Below are 24827 nucleotides of genomic sequence, written 5' to 3'. Positions count from 1 at the left end.
GAGCCTGCCAGGATGATTTTTCTGAGTATAGATGCAGGAGTAGCCTCTGAGTGCCTCTGGGTGTGGTCCCAAAAAACGAGGATGGAAAAAGATGCCTTGGCAAGAAGGAGGACTGGAAGGGTTTGGGGAAGCGAAGGATCAGACGGGAAGACAGAGTTTCGTCATTTCGAGGGTTTGCTGTGAGGCTGGAGTGAGGCAGCAGCAGGGGACGGTGAGGACAGAGCAGTGCTATCTGAGGGGAGACTATAGGGCCAGCTGGGAGAGGTGCCTCGGTAGAGGCACCCAGGAATTCCTGGCCATTCCTCTGCCTCCTCTTCCAAGGGGAATTTCTAACTCTGGTCCCGAGATAAGGCTCTTTCTGTCTTGTTATCTTGGCCCAGAGATAGTCACCTAGATTCTGGTGTCCCACAGGCCTAGTTCTTTGTGTGTAGTACACACATATTCACAACAAAGGCACACACTCATACATGCATATCTACACACATGTATGTGTGTTTCTGTTCGAACCAGGTTTCGTGGCAACAGCTCCCTCCCTGTGATCACATGGAGCAATGATCCCTCCCAGAACATCCCAGAGCCACACAGGAAGGAAGCAAGGAAGAATTGGGAAATCAGGGATTTTGAGTACCCCCAATTCTCTCCGCCCACCCGCATTCTTCTTTGTTCCTTTTATTTATTTATTTATTTGGTTTTGGGCCTCACCCGGTGACACTCAGGCGTTACTCCTGGCTATGTGCTCAGAAACCACTCCTGGCTTGGGGGACCACATGGGACGCCAGGGGATCGACCTGGGGATCAAACTGATGTCTGTCCTGGGTCAGCCGCGTGCAAGGCAAGTGCTCTACTGCTGCACTATCGCTCCTGTCTCTGTTCCTTTTATTTTGGGCAGTATCAGGCCGGGCCCAGGGGCAATGTGATACAGACTCAAACCCAGACTTCCCATATATGGAGCATGTGCTCATCCATTTGCACGACTCCTGGCAGTGCTCAGAGGGCTATGAAGGGCCTAAGCTGAAACCCAGGCCTCCTACATACATAAAGCTCCTTCCTTCCTTCCTTCCTTCCTTCCTTCCTTCCTTCCTTCCTTCCTTCCTTCCTTCCTGTTTTGTTTTGGGACCACATTCACTGGTGCTCTGGGCTTATTCTTGGCTCTGTGCCCAGAGGTTGCTTCTGCTGTAGCTTGGGGGATCCTATGGAATGCTGGGGATCAAATCTGGTTAGCTGCATGCAAGTCAAGGTTCTCCCTTCTGTGCTGTCTCTTCAGCTCCACCTTTCTGTATTTCCCCTTTTTTCATACTGCCCCTGTGTGTCCTTCATAAACACAGAGGTAGAGAGATAACAGGACAAACAGAATGCTTTGCATGCAGGAAGGAAGCCGAGGATACCATCCCCAGCACCATGATTCTCTGAATCACTGCCAGAATTGACCCCAGAATCCCCCCAAAAAAGAAATTCAGGGGCCAGAGAGATAGTACAATGGGTAGGCATTTCCCTTGCATGCCGCAACTTAGGTTCGATTCCCGACATCTTATAAGGTCCCCCAAGCTACAGGAGTAATTCCTGAGCGCAGTACCAGGAGTAAGCCCTGAGCACTGCCAGGTGTGACCCCCAAATAAACCAAACCACTAAAAGCAAGCAAAAGAAGAAACAGAGAAGGGAGCAGACCCCGTGGTGCCTGGCAGGGGGAGGGGGCTGGAGTTCTCTTCACTGACCTGCCCCCTCTTCCAGGAGGCCAAGGACTGCGGGGGAGGTGAAGCCAGCAGTTAATGAGTGTCCGGCTGTCCTTGAACTCCAGCCATTGCCCAGCGTCCTTGTCCTGAGACTCTCAGAGCCTCCCCTCCCCAGCACCCACCTCTCTTGCCACTGCCCATCATGGAGCAGGAGTGATCCCATTGGGTGGGATCAGTGCTAATCCCCCTGCTTACAGGGGAGGGGGGGAGGAGAGCTTGGAAAGGTACCCCCTTCCCTGACCCCTTTCTGCCTCACGTTTGCCATCCCAGAAAGAAAGGGTGTTAACTGCTTGGTTATCTGACTCCAAACCCTCCTTTTCCTCTCTGTGCGACCCCCAGTGGGGGCATGAGACCCTCCATATTCAGAGGTCACTAGAGGTCATGCTGGGGGGGCCCCTGTGTCCATGCTGGGGGAGGAATTAGGACAGCTCACATGCCAGGCGAACAAGCACCTTCACTCCTGTGTGTGCTGCCCTGGCTTCTCTTTAAAGACATTTTCATTTTTCTTTTCTTTTCTGGCTTTTGGTCCACCCCTGGCAGCACTCAGAGGTTATTCCTGGCTCTTGCTCAGAGCTCCTGGCATGCTCAACCAGAGATAGAACCCTGATCGATCCCATGCAAGGCCAATGCCCTCCCTGCTGTGTTCTTGCTACGGCCCCCCTTTAAAGATCAGTAGATCCTACTTTATGAGGATGTCATCCTCATTCCCCCACCCCGTTCCACCCCACAGCCCTCCTGCTGTTATGGAAGTGGCTGAGGGGCCAGGTTTTTTTGTTTATGCTCATACACACACACATACACACACACACACACAAGCACAAGTGCTCACACACAGATCATTATGGTTACCCTTTCCCCTGGCCACTGTGAACCCAGCCATCATGCCCTTGGAAGGTTGGATTCCCCCTTCCACGCAGCCAGCACTGGATGCCGAGTTGGAACTTCCAGCTTGGACAAGCTGCTTTGGCCATTTGGCCCTCTGCTGCCCCCTCACCCCCACACCTGGTTCTGTTTTCCACCCTCCACCTTGTCTGCTCTTCTAAGAATCTGCTGAGAGCTGGAGTCTCAGTCTGGCCTCCAGTGTTTTGTGGGGTCCCTCGGTGTTCCCAGATAAATGCCCTGAGCTCAGGGCAGTTAATTTATGGGTCACAGCTGTGGCAATAAAGTAGAATCATGGCTTGGGGCCATAGATGGGAGTGGGAAGCCATCCATCACCTCTCCAGCCAGCCGCTTTGACTCCTTCCCGCTGGGGCATCCATCAGGAGAGCAGGGCCAGAAGGAGCTCGTGCTGTGATGGAAACTTACTGGTGCCCCCAGATAGTAGGTCGTGATTCACTGGCCTTGTAGGGCCTGCAGAGCCCTGAGACTGCTGGGTTACAAGCGGGTGATCCGTGATTCATGGTCCATGATCCGTGTCTTTAAGCTGAGTGCCTGAGTTACTGAATGTTGGGGCCCATGAGAAAGTCCCTGGTGCCCCCAGCCACAGGTATGATCAAGACCCTTGGCCAGGTAGGGTCAGTGCGAACCCCCCTGCTTGTGGGGGCCCAGGAGAGGTACAAGAGGTTCTGGGGGCCCCAGAAGGAAGGAGCCCGCTTCCCCAAGGGCAAAGGGAAGAAAGGTCTTCTTGAGGGATAGAGGGTTGGTTCCTGGTGGTGCTCAGGGCTTACTCCTGGCTCTGGGATCACTCCTGGCTTTGTGCTCAGGAATCACTCATAGATCTATACTCAGAGCTCACTCCTGGTTCTATGCTCAAGGATCATTCCTGGCTCTGTGCTTGGGCTCACTCCTAGCGGGACTCAGGGACTGGATTCGTTCTGCCAGGATCGGAACTTGTGCTAGCCCTGTACAAGTGCCTTTGCCCTTTTCTGTCTCTGCAGCCCCAGTTGCTAGTCTAGTGGGGTGATGATGTGCTGAACCAGATAGGCAGGAATGGGGCCCCAACATGCATCAATCCAAGATCCCCACCTGCTGGCACCTGAGCACCATCAAGGGAGAAGTTGTTCTTGAGATGCGTTCCCAAAATTCATGTTGCCATCTGCCTGTGTGTGTTGTTAGGAGGGGACTGGGAAGCATGATTGGGTGAGGGAGAAGAAAATGGGTTGAAGACCCCCCAAAAAAATATACTCATCCACTCACTGGGTAAGGATGGCAAAGAGAAGTAAGGAGCTCCCCAGACCCTAAATATGCCTTGGACTTGCACTTAGAGACAGTCTGCATTCACAGACCCCTAGCCTGTAGTGTTTAGCCTCTTCCTGAAAGCCCAAGTTTTGGGGAGACAGATGGAGCGTTTCATCTCTGATCACTGGTCCTGGTTGGTCCATAGCACTGAGATTCTCTCTGTTTCTTTTTGGGGGGTCAGCAGGGATCACACATTACTGGGGATTGAGCCCAGGGAAGCTCAGACCCCTGCCCCCTCCCGGTCTTGGGGCATGGTCTCTGGGATTCGGGGTACTCACCGTGCCCTTCATGGACCTTAACCTTGCAGGGAGTGGCTGAGGCCGAACTGGAAAAGGACCTGAATCGGACCTTCAGGAGCTTCTTCAGAGCATTTGATGAGGTGCGGGGCCCAGGCCAGGAGGGCTAGGGTGCTGGTTTCTGGATGCTTCTGTCGGATATCTGGGGTGGGGGCGGATTTCAGTCTGAGAAGGAGCAACTTGGCTTTGTTCTCTCTCTCCACCCCGCACTGTCCTGAGTGAGCAGGAAAGGTGAGGCCCTATATTGGACCATTCAGACTGTCAGCTCTGTCTCTCTGTCTCTCTCTCTCACTTGTTCTCTCTTGCTCTCTGCCTATCTCTCTATCTCTGTCTCTCACTCTCTGTCTCTATTTCTCATGGTCTTTTACTAGCTCATGTTTGAGGACCTCTGGGTGGTTCCTGCAGAGAACAGGGGACTTACTCTATGTCGGCCCCCAAGCTCCTGGAGAGCACTGAGTTAGTTCATCCACCCATCCACCCATCCCTTCTGTTCATCCATCTGGTGTGGTAGCTTCAGTGGAGGGTGGGGCATAAGGTGTTCTGTTTGAGCCTCAGTTTCCCCATCCACAATTTCTCTCCTGACAGCCTCTGCTTGCTATGAACAAAGTCCGAAAATCAGGTAAGTTCCCCCTTTCTCAGTGAAGAGAGAAGGAGGAACTACCAGGCCCTGCAACCTGGTGCCTGGGATAAGGAGCTGAGGGCCCCAGTGGGGAATGTCTCTGTCACAGTCCAGCCCCAGCCTCCCAAATCCTCCCATGCTGGCCGCTTGGCCTTGCTCCAGGCTTGGGTCTAAGTGAAGGTTCGGCCCTGGTAAAGGCTCACCCTTGTGCGTTCCCATGGACCTTGCCAGCATCCATTTGTGTCTTTCCTTTATGGTTTGAGGGCTTTTGTTTGTTTGTTTTGGGGCCACACCTAAAGGTGCTCAGGGGTTACTCCTGGGTTCTGTGCTCAGAATTACTCCTAGCAGGCAGGGGATCCTACAGGATGCCAGGGATCGAACCCGAGTCAGCTGTGTGCAAGACAGGTGCCCTTCCCGTGCGCTATTGCTCCAGCCCTTCTTGCATCTTTCTTTTTCTTTTTCATATGCGTATTTTAAAATTTGAAACACTGTGATTTTCAACACTGTTCATGATTTTTTTAAATTTTTAACGTGGTTCCAAAGTTGTTCCTAATTGAATTTCAGTCACAGTGTCCAACACCTTCCCCAGGGTACATTTCCTGCCACTAACGTCTCTTGTATCGTTCTTAACGCTCATGGTCACTGCTGCAAGCCTCACATGTCCTATGTGACCTTGGGACAGTTATTCCAACCATCCCGCCACCCTCTCTATGACCAAGAAAAAAGGGTCTCAGAGATCCATTGACTCCTGGGAGCAGAGCAGGAAGCAGGGGCCTGGGGCCTGGGGATGGGGTCAGTCCGGTGTCTGGGCGTCCATGAGCCCAGCCCTCTGTGCCTCAGGTGGCCTCTTCGTGAAGGTCCCTCAAAAGCCAAGTCTCAGCAGGATCATGACCGAGGAGGACATTCAGTTCTACGTTCAGCAGTTCAAGAAGTCTGGCTTCAGGTAGGGCCCTCTCGGCCACAGCCGGCGAGGCTCAGAGCTACCCATGCTTGGTTGCTTCCCATGCTGGGAGACTTGCCACCTCACTGAGCTCAGACCACACTGGTTTGGGGATGTCCAGCTCCTTCATCTAAGCATCAGCATACATAGGAAGGGGCTGCGGCCCCTCGATATGCCTACTGAGCCCCATATCAGGGGACCCAGCCTGAAGTCCCAGGGCCTCAAGCAGCACCTGAGGAGCCCCACCCTCTGATGGGTGTCTGTTCTGGCCCAGCCCTCAGTCTCTGATTGCCCAGAAGGGCCACCCCCACCCCGTGGGTCCTCAGGACAAAAGAGAGACTGAAAAAGAGTCTGCACCTCTGACTCCAGCCTCTGGGGTCAAACCCTGTGCTCCCCAAGGCCCTGACCCCTGACCTTTATATCCAGGCAGTACCCAGGCTGGGGGTGGGATGGAGGACAGTGGGGGAAGGGTACTGCCCTCTGCCCTGCACTCCCAGACCCCGCTCCTCTCTTAGCTCAGTGGGACTTGGCTCAGTAGAGGCTTCGTATCCATTCCTGATCCCCCCACCACACCCCATAGGGGTCCCTTGAATTGGTACCGAAACATAAATGCCAACTGGAAATGGGGCTGCAAAGCTTCTGACCGCAAGGTGAGCACTGGCATGTAAGTCTGTCTGGTGGCGGCCACTGCCCCCTCCCTGTTCTTCCCCCTCCTAGGGATCTTGGGGCGTCCACCTGGACTAACTGTTTCTTCTGCCCCCACTGCTCTGCTTCTCCTGATTGATTGGTGGAGGGGCTTGGGGCGGGGCCTGCAGATGGTCCCCCCCACACCTCTTTCCCTCCTAGGTATGATGGGGTGGGATGCAGGAATGCAAGGAGGGATGTGGAGGTTACAGGGGTGCAGGAGACGGGTCCCGTGGTCCACTCATGTTCTGCCCCTTCAGGCTCATCCCTATGCGTGAGCACACAGACCCTCTTGGTGTCCCTGGGGAGACCCTCCTGCCAAGCCAGAAAGCAGGACCCCACGGTGCAGCCTGTGGGGTTGGTGACACATTAGAGGGTCCCCAAGAACGCCTACCCAGACCTGCCTTCTGCTCCCCCAGATCCTCATCCCTGCCCTGATGGTCACAGCTGAGAAGGACTTTGTGCTGCCCCCCGAAATGTCCAAGCACATGGAGAAATGGGTGAGGGGCATGGCCGGAAGGGACCCGATGGGGGATTATCACCCATGTGTCTGATGGCAGCAGCAGCTGGCCTGTCCCCAGTCCATTGGCACCATGTCCTCCTCCCTCTCACTGCCTCTTCCCACCCGTGACCCTTCTCTCTCTCTCCCTCTCTCTCCTCTTGCTCTTTCTCTACTTCTCACTCTCTCCCTCTACCTCTCTCAGTCTCTCTCCCTCTCTCATTCAGTCACTTACTCTCCTCTGATTCATATTCATGTCACTCAATCACTCTCTTATTCACTGATTCAGCCACCTGCTCACTAGTCATTCATTTACTTATTCACTTATTCATTCAGTCATTCATTCACTTAGTTATCATTCACTTAGACCAGGGGTGGTGAACAAGTTTGATGCAGAGAGCCAAAATTTTACACCGTGGGAGTCAGAGAGCCACACCACACAGTGACCTGCTAAAACAGACAAACACTCACACAAAAGCATCTAATTTTAACAATGATATATTAAACACGTATTGCATTTTGCCATTTTGAGTGAGGGCAAAAATCCTGCAGTGACGGTGAGGGTGTGCTGCGTTCTCCACACTAAGAACTAATGGCTAGATGTGACCCAACATGTGCCACACTGGTCCTTGCTCGCTGGCCCGTGCAGTTGTTTCCGAGGGATGGGAGCCAGGATGCCGCAGCCTGGGGGCGGGACTGCGCGCTCGGAGATCTCTCCTCAGAGGTCCCTCCTCAGAAGCAGCAGAACAAAAGCCAAATTTGGCAAAGAGGCCACAGTATACAAAATAATGATAAGGGGCAAAGAGCCACATTCATTTTGGCCCGGGAGCCACATGGCAGCTCAAGAGCAACGTGTTTGCCACCCCTGACTTAGACAATTCATTCATTCATTCACTTAGTCCATTCATTCCTTCATTTATCCACTCATTCATTTCTTCATTTAGCCACCCATTCATTCTTCACTTAGCCACTTGTTCATATCTTTCATTTAGTCATTCATTTATTTAGCCAGTCATTACTCTCATTCACTCAACCCCTCACTTCCCCATTTAGTGATTCACTCATTCCTTCACTCACTTCCCCCTCACCTCATATCATTACTCATTAATTCCTTCACTCATTTGCTCCCTTCCTCGTTTACTCATTCATCAATGGGGATGGTAGGGGCTTCGACCTGGGAAGCAACAGAGAGGGCCACCCCTTTCCAGGGTCTCCACAGCCTCTGCACTGGTGACCCCCCCCCCCGGGCTTTCCTTCAGATCCCAAACCTGAAGGGGGGGCCTGTCAAGGACTGTGGACACTGGACCCAGATGGAACAGTAAGGAGTGGGGGGACCCATGGAAGGGCTCGGCACCCCTAGGCGCCCCTGCCTCAGTGGCTCCTCAGGGCCCAACCAAGAGCCTCTGTCTCCCACAGGCCCGCTGAGGTGAACCAGATCCTCACACAGTGGCTGCAGGCTGAAGCCAGGCCAGCGTACACAAATTCCTCGAAGCTCTAGGACTTAGGCTCTTCACCTGGCTCCTGGGAACAGATGGGGCCCTCCCGCCTTCTCCCTAAACCCACAGGGCTGCCAGCAGTGATATTTTCTTGGTTTGGAGGTACACCCAGCAATGCTCAGGGGTTACTCCTGCCTCTGCACTCAGGAATCACTCCTGGCAGGCTCAGGAATGCTACGGGAAGCTGAGGATGGAACCCAGGTTGGCCTCATTTGTGCAAGGCAAAAGCCCTCCCCACTGTGCTATCACTCGGCCCCAGAAGTGATTTTTTTTGGGGCAATGATCTGGGTTCATCCTCAACTGTCCAGGGATGCGAGCACCTCTGACTCCTCTGGCATGGAGGCACCCAGGACAACTTATTCTCTCTTATCTATCATGATAGTTCTTCTTTTGGTGTTCGTGGGTGTTTTCCAATTATTCCGTATAGCGGATCAGGGTTCCAGGGGAAGGCACAGGCTTAAGGAAATTGAGGGTGACCCTGGTTCCATCTCCAGCACTGCAAACTGGTCCAAGAACACCTCCAAGAGAGACTCTGGGGCCAGAGCAAGACACGTGGTCCTCACAGTAAGGAGGGTGGTGCTGGGGCCCTGAGGACAGTTGCTTCCACTGAGGGACTAGCAGGACACATTTCACCAGGAGCTTGGGGTTATTGCGTTGGTTTCTCTTTGTCTAATTGGGATGTGAATCACTTCTAAAAACACGTCACCTGCAGATTTTTCTCCCCCGTTCCTTTTGGTGTAGATTTTACTTTTTAATTAATAAAAAGAATGTAAAAACCTTAGTTAGAATTGCTGTTGTTATTACTCTCCAGTGTGTAGACTTGAACCACATCTCACATATGCACTTGACCATGCAGTCCCAGGCTGGCCACTATCACTTCGTTCCCACCAGGCGCTGGATTGGAAACCCTCAGCAGTGTCTCCCTCTGTCCACTCAGCCCCAGCTCTAAGGTGGAAGGAAGGTCAGGGTTCGAAGCATGGAGAAACCTAGGATTCTGTGGTGTCTGATATGCTGGAGAGACAGTTCTGTCCACACTGCTCTGCACAAGAACATTCCAGAAATCCTAGACATTCCAGAACATTCCAGAGGTGATCTTGGGGATTTGAAGTTCAGACTGGTGGGGACTGGGTTGTTCCTTATTACCACTGGCTACTGCAGATATGGGATTCAGCTGCACCAGACTGTTGCATGTAGCCCCGAGCTAACATACCTAGCAATGCCCTGGTCCCATGAGCACTGCATAGAGACACCCCCTGCATCAACTCTAACAACAGAAGAAACAAAACAGGCCTGAGAACTAGCACTGGGGTTCAGAGGGGTGTTAGGGCCCTGGGTTTGGCCTCTGCTGGCCCGGTTCGAAGCCCTGAACCCCCCCTCCCATGAGGAGTGAGCCCTGAGCACAGAAACCAGGTTGTGGACTCCCAAATAAACACAGAAGAAAACCACAACAGCAGGCACCGACATGGGGGTCCTGGATGGAGCCGGACCTGCAGGAGGCTTGTTGGTCTCCTTTAGACACGAATTGCCAAACCCCCCATATCCCCAGCACCATGTTTGCTGCCCTGATGGGGCTGAGAGTTCTCAGGGATTCAGGCTCGCCCCCCACCACCACCACCTCTGCTCCCACTTTCTTTCTAGCCTGCAGAAGCTCAGCCCCAAGTCTTAGGCACTCTGACCTGGTTCACTCCCTACCCCAGGCCCACATTCAGGGAATCCAGGGTCCAAGCATAAAACAGAGGTGCTCTGTTTTCAGGAGCCTGCTCAGAGCTCAGGAAGGTTCCAGAACCCAGAACACCAAGCCCTTCCTTCTGCCCTTTCTCTCCAGGGTCTGAGGGGCTGGGGTAGGGCTGGGCTCAGAGACTGTTTGTCTGGGTGGAGCCTGTCCCGGTTCTGGTCGGCCCTGGCCTGTCACAGCCGGGGAGCCCCAACTGGCCTACCTACTTATGGACTGACAGGCAGACTGACACAGCAACCGACCCACAGACCGAACTGCACCCAGCCTGATCCATCCCGCAGACATGGTAGGAGCAGGCGGGACACCCCCTGGTTTCCTGGCTTTCTTGGGCAGCTACACGGGATGTGGCATTTGGGGGACCCAGTCAGGGCTGTGTGCAATTCAGTGGGAGGGTTCTAGGGACTCTTGGGGCTCCCCCAGGCCCTTCCCTGCCCCACAGAGAGACCCCAAGTCCTGCTCTCACCTCCATAGGACTGTGGGGGGGGGCTGTTAGTCGGGTTGGCCCATCTAAGCAGGGTTTCTGGAGGGGGCCCCCCTGCCATGACTCCAGCCCCCCACCCCATGTTAGGTCCACGGGTACAAGGGCGTCCGGTTCCAGAACTGGGCCCAGACCTACAGCTGCAAACCCTGAGATGTACTTCCAGCCGTCGAGCCCTGAAGAGGTCCGGGAGGTGAGTCTGGTAGCCAGACCCAGGGGCCCATCCTGGCTTCCCGGCCCCCACGCCAGCCAGCCTGGGTCCTCTGAGCCCTGTACTTCCCATCCACCTCGGCCTGTGTGTGAACCTTCCCAGATGAAATTGGTCTATGCTGCCCGTTTTTTTGCTCGCCCTGATTCAGTCTCCCCATCTGCCTCTGCCTGTTTTCCCCAGCATTGGCCCCCATCTGTCCTTACCTCAATTTCTCCACTCCTGCCTCAGTCTCCCCATCTGCCCCTGCCTCCTGGCTGCACCAGGGGCCTGGGGATGCAGCCAGGCACACCCCCACCCTGCAGCCCGCAGGACCCCGCAAATCTCCCTCCACCCCCTCCTGTGCTGACTCCACCGGTGGCAGGTGCTGGCCCTAGCCCGGCAGCAGAAGCAAGCGCGTGAAGGTGGTGGGCGGCGGCCACTCGCCCTCGGACATCGCCTGCACAGACGGATTCATGATCCACCTGGGCAGGATGAACCGACTGCTCCAGGTACAGTGCTCGCTCCCTCTCTGCTGCCTCCCAGGCCTAAGCTTCGTGCAGGCTTGAGCGTCCCCGTGTGGCCACGGAGAGAATGACGCCCGCCACAGCCGGAGGGACACCGGGGAAGCTCCTTACTGGGGTTTTGGGTTTTGCTTTTTTTTAATTATTATTATTCCACACCCAGCAGTGCTCAGGGGGTCTCTCAAAATTGATATTCGGGTTCTGGGGGTGCTGAGAATCAGACCAGGGTTCCTGTGTGCAAAAGCATGTGCTTTGCATCTCTCTCTCTCTCTCTCTCTCTCTCTCTCTCTCTCTCTCTCTCTCTCTCTCTCTCTCTCTCTCTCTCTCTCTCTCTCTCTCTCTCTCTCTCTCTCTCTCTCCTCACCCCTCTATTCCTCTGTGTGTCTATCTCCCTGTCTGTCTATCTGTCTGTCTCTCTCTCTCCTGGGTTGACTCTGCTGGGTTTCTTCCGCTCAGCTAATCTAGCTTGTGGGAAGTGTAGAAATAGGGGTGTCAGCAGAAGACACCACCACTCTTTGGGGTTCTCACCTGAATGGTTAAACTCTTCTCCCTTTGCTCTCTTTTTTTTTTGGGGGGGGGTGGTGGGGCATACCCAGCAGTACTCAGGGCTTACTCCTGACTCTGTCCTCAGGACTCACACATGGCACGGCTCAGGGGGCCAAATGGGAGTGCCAGGGATTGAACCTGGGTTAGTCACGTGCAAGGCAAATGCCCTACCACTGAGCTATAGCTTGGGCCCCTAAAGCAGCAGTTTAAAAAATAACATCTGATGGCTTGGGCCTTGGGGTCCTTCTCACTCCTCCAGGCCAGGGTCCTATTGGTATTTTGTCCAGAGGTGTAGGGGTGGAGACGGAAATCTGTATGTGGTATCTGGGACTGAACTTGGGCCTTGCACACAGCTAACCTTCCACTCTACCCTACCCCTACCCCCTACAACTAACCCTCTTAACTAATCTCTCTGCATTCAGGCATTTTCTCCCTATCCCCACCCAGTCATTCTCTCTCATCCAAAGAGTCTTTCTAGAATAGAATAGACTTTTGATTGTCAGCTGGACTTCACTTGTGATTTTTTTTTTTTTTTTTGGTTTTTGGGTCACACCTGGCAGTGCTCAGGGGTTATTCCTGGCTCCAGGCTCAGAAATTGCTCCTGGCAGGCACAGGGGACCATATGGGGCGCCGGATTCGAACCGATGACCTCCCTGCATGAAAGGCAAACGCCTTACCTCCATGCTATCTCTCCGGCCCCTCACTTTGTGATTTTTCACTGGTTCCCCGCCCTTTGATTTGACCCTAAACTCTCATTCTATTTTGTGCTAAGCCTTCCCTTGCCCCTAGGCTTTTGTTTTGTTTGTTTGTTTTGTTTGTTTGTTTGGGGCCATATCAGTGGTGCTCAGGGGTCACTCCTGCTCTGCATTCAGAAATCACTCCTGGCAGGCTCGGGTGGATATATGGGATGCTGGGGATTGAACCTGAGTCAGCGCATGCAAGGAGTGCAAGCGCCCTACCCACTGTCCTATAGCTTCATTCCGCAGTGGAATTTTTTGATGCCACTTTCTGTTTGGTTTTGTGCTCTCCCTCAATGCTCGCGGCTTCTCCCTGCTCTGAGCTCAGGAGTCGCTCATGACAGTGTTCAGGGTATCATGTGATGCTGAAGATAAAACTCCAAGAGTCCTGCATGCAGAACACATGCCCTGCCCATTGAGCAATGTCTGAGGTCCTTCTCTGAAATTCTCACTAGGGAGCCTCCCACCTCCCTGTTTGTCACAGAGGTTTGCACTTTCTCTCCGCTCCTTGATTATTCTCAGGCTGTCAGTCTCTACCTGTAGAAAACATTTTTGGCCAAGACATCAGGCATGGCGAGTCATTAACTCTGATTGCCAATTAGTGAGCTCTGGGCCCTGGCAATTGATTTCATGGGACTCTGTGCTCTGGTCAGTGGAACGAATGAGCCTGAGCTTGGGAGTCACCTGGATGCAAGGTGTCTGCTTAGTCCTGTTTCCATGTCTGGGTGACCTTGAGACAGTGAGTCTCAGTTTCTGAAATTGATCATGGAGAAAGTGCTCCACGGGGCCCAGCATTGGCCTCTGCATGCAGCAAACTCCAGGCAATGTTTCTGCTGCCCAAGACAAGAGTGTCCATGCCACTGCCTTCCTAGGATGGGCATAGAGGAGAATGTGAACTTAACTATCCAAGCCCTTTGTTACTTGGTCATTGCCACATATGCCAGAGCCTTTCACTATTTCCAGCTAAAGACCAGCAACAAATTTTCATGGTGCAAGTCTAGCTTCAAAGAAATTACGCTGTCCTGGGGCTGGAGAGATAGCACAATGGGTGGTGCTTACCTTGCACACGGGCAACTTGGGTTCGGTCCCCAGTATCCAAAGGGTCCCCCAAGCCCACTGGAAGTGATTCTTTTGGGGTTTTTGTTTGTTGGTTTGGGATTTGGGTTTTGGGCCACACCCAGCAGTGCTCAGAGGTTACTCCTGGCTCTGTGCTTAGAAATCACTCCTGGCAGGCTTAGGGAATATATGGGATGCCAGGAATCAAATCCAGGTCTGTCCTGGGTTGGCCACATGCAAGGCAAACACCCTACTGTTGTGCTATTGCTCAGGCCCCTGGAAGTGTTTCTTGAGTGCAAAGCCAGGAGTAACCCCAGAGCATTTTCAGGTATGACCCAAAAGTAAAGGCCAAAACAACAACAACAACAACTAAGATAGTGCTACTCCAATGCCCAAAACTCATGGTCAGAATCCACCATTAGGAATTTATTCCTTAGGCTAGCTGGACCCTTGATTTCAGCACAATCCCCGACATAAAAGCTGCACCATCCTTGACATCATGTTTGCATGGAATGACACCCACCTTCTTTGTCTGGGTGGGTGGGTGGGAAAAGCGGGAAAGCAGGGTGTGGCAGTTAGAGGGCACACCCACCCAAACCCATCATGCCCTCCCATGCCCACCCACACCCACCATGCTCCCGTCTTACTTTCCGTCAATCAACCCTCTTGTTCCCAGACCTGCACTCTGGGCCGTGGACCTGTTGCTGTTGCCAACCCTGCCCATACTCCACAGATGGGGTGGCAGGCCTGGTGCCCTTGGCTTCTGCCCCTCTCACCTAGGCGACCCTCTCCAGTCCATCCCTATATCCGTGAACTTGTGGCTTTGTATTTCTCTGACCGCTGCATCATCATATCTCTGTCCTCATCTGTGGTCGTTTCGGGGGGGCGGAAGGAATTCTGCAGCCAGGCTGGGGTGCTGCGCTCTGACCCTGAATCTGCATCTGGCCTTGAGCTGACAGATCCATCCTGCTTGGACCTCTCCATCTCATCTTCGAAGCTACCATAGGGGAACAAGCACATTCAGAGTCCAGCTGATGTTCTGCCCATGGCGGGCACAGATACTCGGGACCCTCCCTCACCCCCAGCTCACACGCTCTCTGCAGGTGGACCTGGAGAAGAAGCAGGTGACCGTGGAGGCGGGCATCCTCCTGGCCGACCTGCACCCCGAGCTGGACAAGCATGGCCTGGCCCTGTCCAAGTAAGAGCTGCCCCAGTCCCGGGCGGATGGGAGATGGGAGGGTCACCTCTGCTGAACCCCTCCAGTTGCATTGAGAAGGGGAAACTGAGGCTCCAAGTGGTGGCCGGGTGGACAAGGGGAGCATGCTCAGTCACAGTCAGAGGGGACGAGAGGCTGACAGTTCCCTTCGTGGCTTCGGGTGCCTTGGTCTCCGGAAACTGAATGCCCCCCTCTTGTGGCCCCCAGTCTGGGAGCCGTGTCGGACGTGACGGTTGGTGGTGTCATAGGCTCTGGGACACACAACACAGGCATCACACACGGCATCCTGTCCACCCAGGTGAGTCCCTTGTGCCCATACTCCATGCCAGTGCAACCTCCCCTCCTTCAGAGGTCGGCTGGCAGAAAGCAGTCCTGGGGTAGCACTTGCATCCTTCCAACCCTGTCTCCTCTCCCTGCCTGATTCTTTCTGGGCACGTCGCACCTGGCTCTGACATGATCATTGTCTTCAAACAGAGAGGGTTAACTATGTGCCCAAGGTCACAGAGCACGCCAAAGGAGTACCCGCTCAATCTTTTTCTTTTAAATTTATCTCGTGGGGTTTCTACTGCTGGGTGCTCCAGGGGACCATGTGATGTTGGGGATCAAACCTTATATACAGGGGGCCAGAGTGAAAGGACAGTGGGTATAGTTCTTGCTTTGCATGCAGTGGACCTGGTTTAGGTCCCTGGCATCCCATAGGGTGCCCCTGAGCACAATTAGGAGTAACCTCTGAGCAGAGAGCCAGGAGTAAGACCTGAACACCGCTAAAACAAACACACAAACAGCCCTTAGAGCCAGCCCCAACTGTGGGCTGATTATGGGGCCCCAGCCCCCCACATTGATTCCTCACTTCCCCCTCTGCTCTGGACATCTGACAGTGCCCCAAATCACCCTGAAATCACCCTGACAACCTCACTCCCACGCGTCCCCACTTATGCCAATTTCTCCTCCCACTCTCGGTCCCAGATAATTAGAATTCGTTCTGCTGGCCTCGAGAGTGTGGTGCTGTGTGGTTTCTGAGCCCAGGAGCAGGTGGTGGGGAGTGAACCTGCTTCAGAGGACGTGAAGGGGTGAGGGGCTGGGGGTCCCTGAGTTTGTCCTTTTCCCAGCTGGAAGCACTGTTTTCGGACTGGATCTGCAGGAGAAACTGGTTCCCAAGTGTCTGACTAATCTAACTCAGCTCTGCTGATCTTGTGCCAGTGTGGAGGGGACAGGACAGGGGTCCCACTGTATGTTGGGACACGAGGGGCCTGTGCTAACCCCAGTACACATCCTGCCTTTCGCCCCTTTGTGGAGCTGTTGTCACCTCACACTCCCCTGGGGCCAGGAGCAACAAAGACTGAGTTGGCCTTGGGCTAGATTGTCCCCTGGGGTCTGTGGCCACCAGTCCCCTTATTAGCCCTAGCAAGAAGCAGAGGCCCTTCTCAGAGAGGATGAGGGTTGCCCAGGTGCCAGAACTAGGCTCTGTCTCCCCACGTCAGGTGGTGGCACTGACCCTGATGACAGCTAATGGGACGATTCTGGAATGTTCTGAGTCCAACCAGGAGGATGTGTTCCAGGCTGCGCGGGTGCACTTGGGCTGCCTGGGTGTCATCCTCACCGTCACACTGCAGTGTGTACCCCGGTTCCACCTGCATGAAGTCTCCTTCCCATCCACCCTGGGAGAGGTATGGGTCTGGGGGGGGGTCATAGAGCAGGGGGATGGCCAGATTTTCAGGGTTGTATCCCCAGCCTGTTACATGCTTACTTCACTGCAGGGTCAGGGGTTACTTCTCAGAAATGTGGGGGTCTCAGGGCAGCTCAGGGGTTCTAGATGGAGTGATGGACGGCAGACAGGAATGTCCTAGCTAGTGACTTGGGCTGTGAATTATGAGGATCAATTGTAGCTGGTGAGCAGGTAGATGGTGGATGATGAATGGGCAGTGAGTGGATGTGGGTTCCGGTGGTTGGGGAATGGATATTTAAGCGGATGAGTGGATGGACAGGACAGTGAATAGATGAACAAACATATGGGTGAGTGGGGGGTGGAGAAATGGGTAAAGAGATAGGAAGAGAAGTAGGTTGGAGATGGGTGGAGAGAAAAACAAATGGGTGCATGGATGAATGGATAAATGGATGGTAGGTGGATATATGGTAGCTAGATGGTTGAACAGATGGATTGGTGGATGAATGGACAGATCTGAATGGGTGAATGGATGGGCAGACAAGTGGATGGGTGCATGGATGGATGGATGAAGAGATGGGTGGGTGGATGGGTGGAAGTTGGATGGGTGGATGGATGGGTGGGTGGGTGAATGGATGGATGTGTGGATGGAAGACAGATGGATGGGTAGATGAGTGGACAGACAAATGGATGGGTGGATGGATGGATGGACAGACAAATGGGCAGCATCAACAGTGTGGAAATTCTGGGCTGTGTGAACCTCTCCCTGTGATCACTGAACCTTAGGGCTCAGCTTCCCCTGTGGCTCCCGTGCCTGAAACCTCTTCCCTGAGCCAGCACAGGTTCTTTCTCAGCCTCACACTGGAGGGTCCCAGACCCTCCTTCCCTCTGCACCTCCGGTAGCCTCTACCCTCCCCGTGACCATCACCACCACTTTCACCTATGCCCACTGCACAGTGCTCACCATCTCCCAACAGTTTCCTAAACCTTCCAGGCCTCTGCCCATTTTCCTTCTCCAGTCCTGAAGGGCCTCTTTGCCAGACAAGAGCCCCGAGTGGGGACCCCTCAATGCCAGGCCAGATAAGCTGTATCCTTTCTAGCTTCCAAGCCATGTAGGAAAAGACCAATGGGAGCCGGGGACGGGGGGACGGGGGGGGGGGGCGGGGAGGGACTGGCTGTGCTTCAGTTTCCCCCTCATTGACAGAGAAAGCCTCTATTTCCCCCACCCAATGCCACAGGAGGGGTCTTAAAAACACAGCATCGTCGCAACCAGTGTCTTGGGGTCCTGGAGGATCCTCTCTCCTCCTTCCTCCCTCTTCCCCCAGGTCCTGGACCACCTGGATGAGCACCTGCATAAATCTGAGTACTTCCGCTTCCTCTGGTTCCCGCACAGCGACCATGTCAGCGTTATCTACCAGGATCATACACAGAAGGTGCAGAGCCCAAGCTGCCAGGCGGAGGGTTGGGGCCATGGTGTATGTCTGAGGAGAGCTAGGCAGGAGCTGAGCTGGGCTGGCTCAGGGGCCCCTGTCTGCACTCTGACCCTGGAGGTGGAGAGAAGCTCATTCCAGCCCAGCTCCATTCTGTCCTGCAAACAGGGGCATCCCTGCTCCAACAGGCTCATGATGAGGGAATAAGGGGTGCCAGCTGCTTTCAGGGACCAGAGGAATGTTAGAGGGAAGCCTGTCTGTTCTCACTAAAAATTCCTCAGGTTTCTGCATTTCTTAGACACAGCCACATGTCTCAGGGGCCAGGGTGTGGGTGACATCCATGCCTCACAGCGCATTCTTCCCTCCAGGCCCCCTTCTCTTCATCCAGCTGGTTTTGGGACTATGCCATCGGCTACTATGTCCTGGAGTTCCTGCTGTGGGTCAGGTAGGGGCCGCCAAGGATCCACCCCAGGGTGCACACAGCCTCAGGGCTGCATGTGGGATCTGGCTTTGGTGGATGTGGGGGCCACACCCGGTCAGCCATGCTGGGGGTGGAATGTTTTTGGCTCTGAGCTCAGGAGTGGCCAATAGAGGTAATGGGAGTCTTGTACAGTGGCCAAGACTGAAGCTTTATTTGTGATGAGCAGACACACCCCACCTGCTCCCCAGCATCTCATCTCTCCAGCCCCATTGTCAGATGGTTTCAGCATGTTCACAAATCCTGACCAACTGGGAGTCTTTCTGTTTGGTTGTATTGGTTTTGGGGCCACCCTTGGCAATGTTCAGGGCTTGCTCCATCCTCTGTGCTCAGGAATCACTCCTGGCAGTGCTTGAGAGACAGACCCTATGGAATGCTGGGGATTGCACCTGGGTGAGTCCCATACAAGGCCAATGTCCTCCCCGCTATCCTATTGCTCTGGCCTTGGTTTTTTGTTGTATCTCAAGGAGTCATTCTGGGGCCAGAGCAACAGCACAGTGGGGAGGGCATTTGCCTTACATGGGACTCACCCAGGTTTGATTACCGGCATTCCATTGTACCCTGAACCTGCCAAGAGTGATTTCTGAGCACAGAGCCTAGAGTAATCCCTGAGCACTTCTAGAGGTCGCCCCAAAACCAAAAAATAAAGACCCCAACCTGGCTGGGGTTTGGGTCCCCATCTGCCTCACAGGCCTGAGCTGCATCTCTCCCTCCATCCCTCACAGCACCTTCGTGCCGGGCCTCGTGGGCTGGATCAACCGTGTCTTCTTCTGGCTCCTCTTTAGCCGCACAAAGGAGAGTTGCCAAGTCAGCCACCGCATGTTCACCTATGAGTGTCGCTTCAGGCAGCATGTACAGGACTGGGCCGTGCCCAGGTGGGCAGGAGTGGGGGTCAGGGTTGGGACTTAAGAGGTCAGAAGTCAGAGGTCAGGAGGCAGGGGCAGGGTTGAGCCAATATGTGACTGCACACGGGCCCCCTCTGGGAGGAATTCAGGGTGTGGACTGGGACTCCCCAATCTGGCAGGACCCCTGGAAATGAGCCCTGATAACCCTCAGGGAGAAGACCAAACAGGTACTGCTGGACCTGAAGGCGGCGCTGGAGGCCCAGCCCAAGCTGGTGGCCCACTTCCCTGTGGAGGTCCGCTTCACCCGGGCTGACAACATCCTCATGAGTCCCTGCTTTCAGAGGGACAGCTGCTACCTGAATATCATCATGTACAGGTAACCTGCCTGAGCCAGTGCCACCTCCCACAGACAGTCCTCCTGAATTTCTCCAGAAAGTTTGTGGTTTTTTCTCTCCCTCTTGAGCTCTCTCCATCTCAGATTCTCCTAGGATGGGGGCAGGGGCCAGGAAGAGCCTAGATTTGGGGACTCTTGCACTCTTGGAGAACAGGCAATGTGGGGAGGAATAAGAGCCCCTTTAGGAGCTGATATTCCATCACAATCCGCAGTCAGACAGCTCAGACCTGAGTCCTGGGTTTGCTTTCAGAGCAGAAACAGGGCCCCAAGGTCAGGGAGATAGCTCAAAGGGCTGAAGCGCAGACACTGGGTTCTATCTCCAGCACCTCAAGGCTCCCTGAGCACCAAGCAGGGGCACTCCCCATTTCTCATCTTGTGAGCTCTGTGAACAGAAGGTCCCTTACTTAGTGCTCCCGTGATCTCAGGAGTTAGCTGGCGACAGACCGTTCCCCTCTCCCCATCACAGCCCCTCTCAGATTTGGGGGGTTTTGTTTTGTTTGGGGGTTTCCTTTTTCAAAGGAAAAGGTTTTTTTTGTTTTTTGGGGTTTGTTTTGTTTTGTTTTGTTTTGTTGGTTTTTGAGCCACACCGGGCAGTGCTTAGGGGTTACTCCTGGCTCTGTGCTCAGAAATCGCTCCTGGCAGGCTCTGGAGATCTTATGGGATGCTGGGAATAGAACCAGGTCTACCTGGGGTTGGCTTCATGCAAGGCAAATGCCCTACCGCTGTGCTATTGCTCCAGCCCCTCCTTTGGATTTTTTTTTTTTTTTTTTTTGGTTTTTGGGCCACACTCGGCGGTGCTCAGGGGTTACTCCTGGCTGTCTGCTCAGAAATAGCTCCTAGCAAGCACGGGGGACCACATGGGACACCGGGATTCGAACCAACCACCTTTGGTCCTGGATCGGCTGCTTGCAAGGCAAACGCCACTGTGCTATCTCTCCGGGCCCTCCTTTGGATATTTTAAAAGGCCAATTTGGACCTTTTCAAGCCTACCTTTGCTGCAAGACTGGAAGGGGCAGAGCATACAGCTGTGAGTCCACCTGGCAGCCCATTAGGGCGGCTCCCAGAGCTCCAGACTTTGCCAGAAAGCTAAAACACTGGTGTCTGGCACAGGGAGGGGACAATGGAAAGAGTGCATGCCTTGCACATGGTTGATCTTGTTGTATTAAATCTGAGTTCGAGCCCAGGCATCCCATATGGACCCTGAGCACTGCCAGGAATGATGACTGAGCATTTCTGGTATGACCCAAAACTTAAAAAAAAAAAAAACTAAAATAATGATATGTATGTAATATATAATATATGATAAAATGTATATATAATATGTTGTATATGTTCTATAATAGATTGGATAATAAATTAAATAACAGTGACTATAACCTGTACAACTCTAGAGTGTAGATATAACATGATGTAGTGATCATATATAAGCAAGATAGTTAATATCTGCATCTTTAGATATTCTACTTATATGTAGTAACATATAAAACTGTGTAGGGACAAAGCGATAGTGCAGCAGGTAAGTCACTTGTCTTGCACGTGGCTGACCTGAGCTCAATCTCCATCATCCCATATGCCATATGGTCCCTTGAGCACCACCAGGAGTGATTTTTGAGCACACAGACAGGAATAAGCCCTGAGTACTGCCGGGTGTACTCCCTGCCCCCCAAAACCCATATATATATTCTACCTATGGTGCAATTTTTGTTTTGGGGGCTTCCTGTAGGGGGTGGATTTTGGTGACCACTCTTGGCTCTATGCTCAGAAATCACTTCTATCACTTCTGGCTAAGATCAATGGACCTGTGTGGTTACCAGAATCAGACCCAGCAGGGAAGTGTCTTATCCTAGATTATCTCTCCAGCTGCTAAATGCACACTTTATATATAAATAGAGAGAGACATGTATGTGTCTATATAAACATTATGGCAGGTGCCTATATACACACAAAACTCTCTGAAATTACTTGAACACCTGATAAACTTGAGATAACAATTTTAGTTTAGTTTTTGTTTTGTTTTGGGGTGTTTAGAGCTTATTCCTGTCACCTCACTCAAAAATTACTCCTAGCAGTGCTCAGGGGATCAAATCCTGAGGTTTGGGTTATATATGGGATGTGTATGGGGTGTATTTGCGGTGTATGCTGGATGCTGGGGATCAAACCCGGGTTGACTTTGTGCATGGCCATCACCCTCCCTGCTGTGCTATCTCTATCATCAGATACCAATTTTTTAAAAAATAATTATAATATTGTCTATTGACTTTTGATTTGTTTTGTTTTGGGGCCACACCCAACAGTGCTCATGGGTTACTCCTGGCTCTGCACTCAGAAATCGCTCGTGGCAGGCTCAGGAGACCATATGGGATGCCAGGAATCGAACCCTAGTCTATCCCAGGTGGGCTGCATGCAAGGCAAATGCTCTATTGCTGTGTTATCTTTCAGGCGCCACCTACTGACTTTCATAGATAGATATAAGGAAGATCCCTTCAACCCCTACTTTATTAAGGGTTTTATCATGAATGTGTATTGGATCTTGTCAAAAGCTTTTTCTGCACGAATTGATGCAATTATATAATTTTATACAAATTTTAAGCTACATGAAAGGATGAAAGTTTGGGGAGATGTAAGTTTTCGCTAAACTTATAGGGATGAACAAAGAGCAAATGCTTGGATTTTTTTGCTTGGTTTGTTTGGTTTTGTATTTATTTGCATTCGGGGTCACTCCTGACTCTTCTGGGGAGTGCCGGGATCAAACCTGGGTCACTCTCATGCAAGGTCAACGCCCTCCCTGCTGTCCTATCTCTCTGGCACCAGCAAACAGTTTGCAGTCTGGGGTTCCTGCATCCCTTGAGTGACCAGCACTGCACCCCAAAGTCTGTAACGCTGAGCCTCCCCACTCCTTCCCGGAACCCTCACAGGCCCTACGGTAAGGATGTACCTCGCCTGGACTACTGGCTGACCTATGAGACCATCATGAAGAAGGCGGGAGGTAGACCCCACTGGGCCAAGGTAGGTAGGACCCGCTAGCAGTGCGCCCTGGCCAAGGGGCCGCTGCCATGCGCAGTTGCTGCCAGAAGAGGGCGCCCCTGTCCGTGCCTCCCCAGCTCACTTGCACGCAGCACCCTGGGGGGCGCCACCCAGATGGGTTCTCCTGTCCGCGTTGGTCCTTCGAGCTTTTCAGGGGGCTCCTCCCTTCCACCTTGAGGCTTCAGAAGCCCGTGAGCCCCACAACAGGGAGCGTGAGCCAGTGGGGCAGATGCAAACTGGGTGTCAGCAGTGATGGATCCTGCCTGAGCCATGGACCAGGGCCACTTGCACCCACTGTCATCTGTCATCGGGGCTGAGTGCTCTGGGGTTGCACCTTATTCTCTTTCCGTCCCAGGGGCTTCTGAGGGCATCTCTGTATGTATGTGCTCTTGCCTGCATGCGTGGAAAGGCATGGATGGGTGCTTTGCTTCGTGGGTGTGGGTGTGGATGCTTTGTTTCGAGGGTGGGTGGGGTACCCAGGCCCAGGACAGACCAAGTGGAGCTGGTTTACTCAGGACCCAGTTGTTCCCCCTCCCCACAGGCCCACAACTGCACCCGCAAGGACTTTGAGAAGATGTACCCCGCCTTCCCCAAATTCTGTGCTATCCGCGACAAGCTGGATCCTGCCGGAATGTTCCTGAACGCATATCTGGAGAAGGTGTTCTACTAAGACAGCCAGGTGAGGAGGTGGGGGCTCATTGTCCCCCTCCAGTCTCCCAGGGTTCCCCTCCCCTCTGAGATGAGCCTGATCTGGCTGGGCCCTCCCATTCCTGCCTCCTTTGTCCTTGTGAGCAAGGAAAAGGCCAGAGCATCCCTAACCCCATTTCTGTTTCCACAAGCACCCCCTCTCTCCGTGCTCCCACTCTTGGGGCAGAGCCCGCCTGCTGGAACCCTAACACCCTAACAGGAAAATAGTCTGTTCTTCCAAGAGACCAGAAATGCCCAAATGCCGGGCCAGAGTGATAGCACATCGGTAGGGTGTTTGCCTTGCACACTGCTGACCCAGGATGGACTTAGGTTCAATATGATCTATATGATCCCCCAAGCCTGCCAGGAGCGATTTCTGAGCACAGACCCAGAAGTAACCCCTGAGTGCTGCTGGGTGTGGCCCAAAATCCAAAAAAAAAAAAAAAAAAAAAAAAAAGGGCCCAGAGAGATAGCACAGCGGCGTTTGCCTTGCAAGCAGCCGACCCAGGACCAAAGGTGGTTGGTTCGAATCCCGGTGTCCCATATGGTCCCCCGTGCCTGCCAGGAGCTATTTCTGAGCAGACAGCCAGGAGTAACCCCTGAGCAAAGCCAGGTGTGGCCCAAAAACCAAAAAAAAAAAAAAAAAAAAGTCCAAATGCTATATTGTCTCCATCAGGGGCTTGTGAGGGGCACAGCCCTGGTGTGTGGGGAGTGATGATGACATTGTCCCTGTTTTTCTTCCCAGGTGCTCCAGCGTGGGTGTCCTTGCACCCTGCATCCCCAATCCCCGCAGCCTATCCTTCCGGCTTAGTGCAGGGGAACTGGGTGGGTCCACTTTGCCTCCATTCTAATAAAGACAAACTATGACTTGTTCTCACCTCTCTTTCCCCTCTGCCCACCAGATTGTACTCTAAGACTTGGGGGGCATGAACGCCTGGTCTTGACTTGTAGGAAAATACTTCCTATTCCTTTGGCAATTCGGTTCCCATCTTCTTCCCTGCACGCAGAGTGCAGTCTAATGGGGGCAGTTGAAAGGAAGCAGGGTGCCAATATTTGGGGGGAAGCTGTAAGAACATTAAGCTGCATTCTCAGGCTCAAGGCATTGGCCTCCGGATCGTTCATCTCAGAGAGACTGAGGTCCAGAACATGGAAAGAACTGCACAGAAGCATAATCTAATCGGGACCAAGGAAACCCCCACAAAAGGCAACTGTCACTTCCTTTGCAAGCAGCCCGCCCAGGTTCCATCCCTGCCACTGCCTAGGATGCCTTGAGCTCCTTCAGGAGTGATCCCTGAGCACAGAGCCAGGAACAAGCTCTGAGCACCACTGGTGTGACCCCCAAATGAACAAAAACTTATATAAAAGTTTAAGATAGATGTGAACCC

At 53.2% G+C, this 24827-nt stretch overlaps 2 protein-coding genes across 2 annotated transcripts in view; both read left to right on the top strand.

The window, feature by feature from the left end:
- EPHX2 (epoxide hydrolase 2) overlaps nt 1–8724 on the top strand; it is a 29569-nt gene extending 20845 nt beyond the window's left edge. Inside the window, exons 13-19 of the mRNA XM_049771427.1 lie at nt 4216–4287; nt 4790–4823; nt 5664–5766; nt 6344–6413; nt 6867–6947; nt 8206–8264; nt 8363–8724. Of these exons, the coding sequence (XP_049627384.1) occupies nt 4216–4287; nt 4790–4823; nt 5664–5766; nt 6344–6413; nt 6867–6947; nt 8206–8264; nt 8363–8444 (501 nt within the window). The 3' untranslated portion in view covers nt 8445–8724. The remainder of the gene's footprint in view (nt 1–4215; nt 4288–4789; nt 4824–5663; nt 5767–6343; nt 6414–6866; nt 6948–8205; nt 8265–8362) is intronic.
- A 1180-nt stretch (nt 8725–9904) lies between these two features.
- LOC126007153 (L-gulonolactone oxidase-like) lies at nt 9905–23429 on the top strand. Its single transcript, XM_049772632.1, is given in 14 exon segments — nt 9905–9946; nt 10746–10799; nt 10801–10848; nt 11228–11254; nt 11256–11354; nt 14809–14903; nt 15129–15219; nt 16403–16588; nt 17910–18017; nt 18383–18459; nt 19218–19367; nt 19549–19713; nt 22647–22737; nt 23297–23429. Coding segments are annotated over 14 exon segments (1362 nt in total). The 3' UTR covers nt 23426–23429.
- Nucleotides 23430–24827: the final 1398 nt, after the last annotated feature.

This window comes from Suncus etruscus, chromosome 4 (genome assembly GCF_024139225.1).
Source record: "Suncus etruscus isolate mSunEtr1 chromosome 4, mSunEtr1.pri.cur, whole genome shotgun sequence".
NCBI classification, from domain to species: Eukaryota; Metazoa; Chordata; class Mammalia; order Eulipotyphla; family Soricidae; genus Suncus; species Suncus etruscus.
Note: the sequence above shows the minus strand (reverse complement) of the source record. Positions and strands in the feature narration are given on the sequence as shown.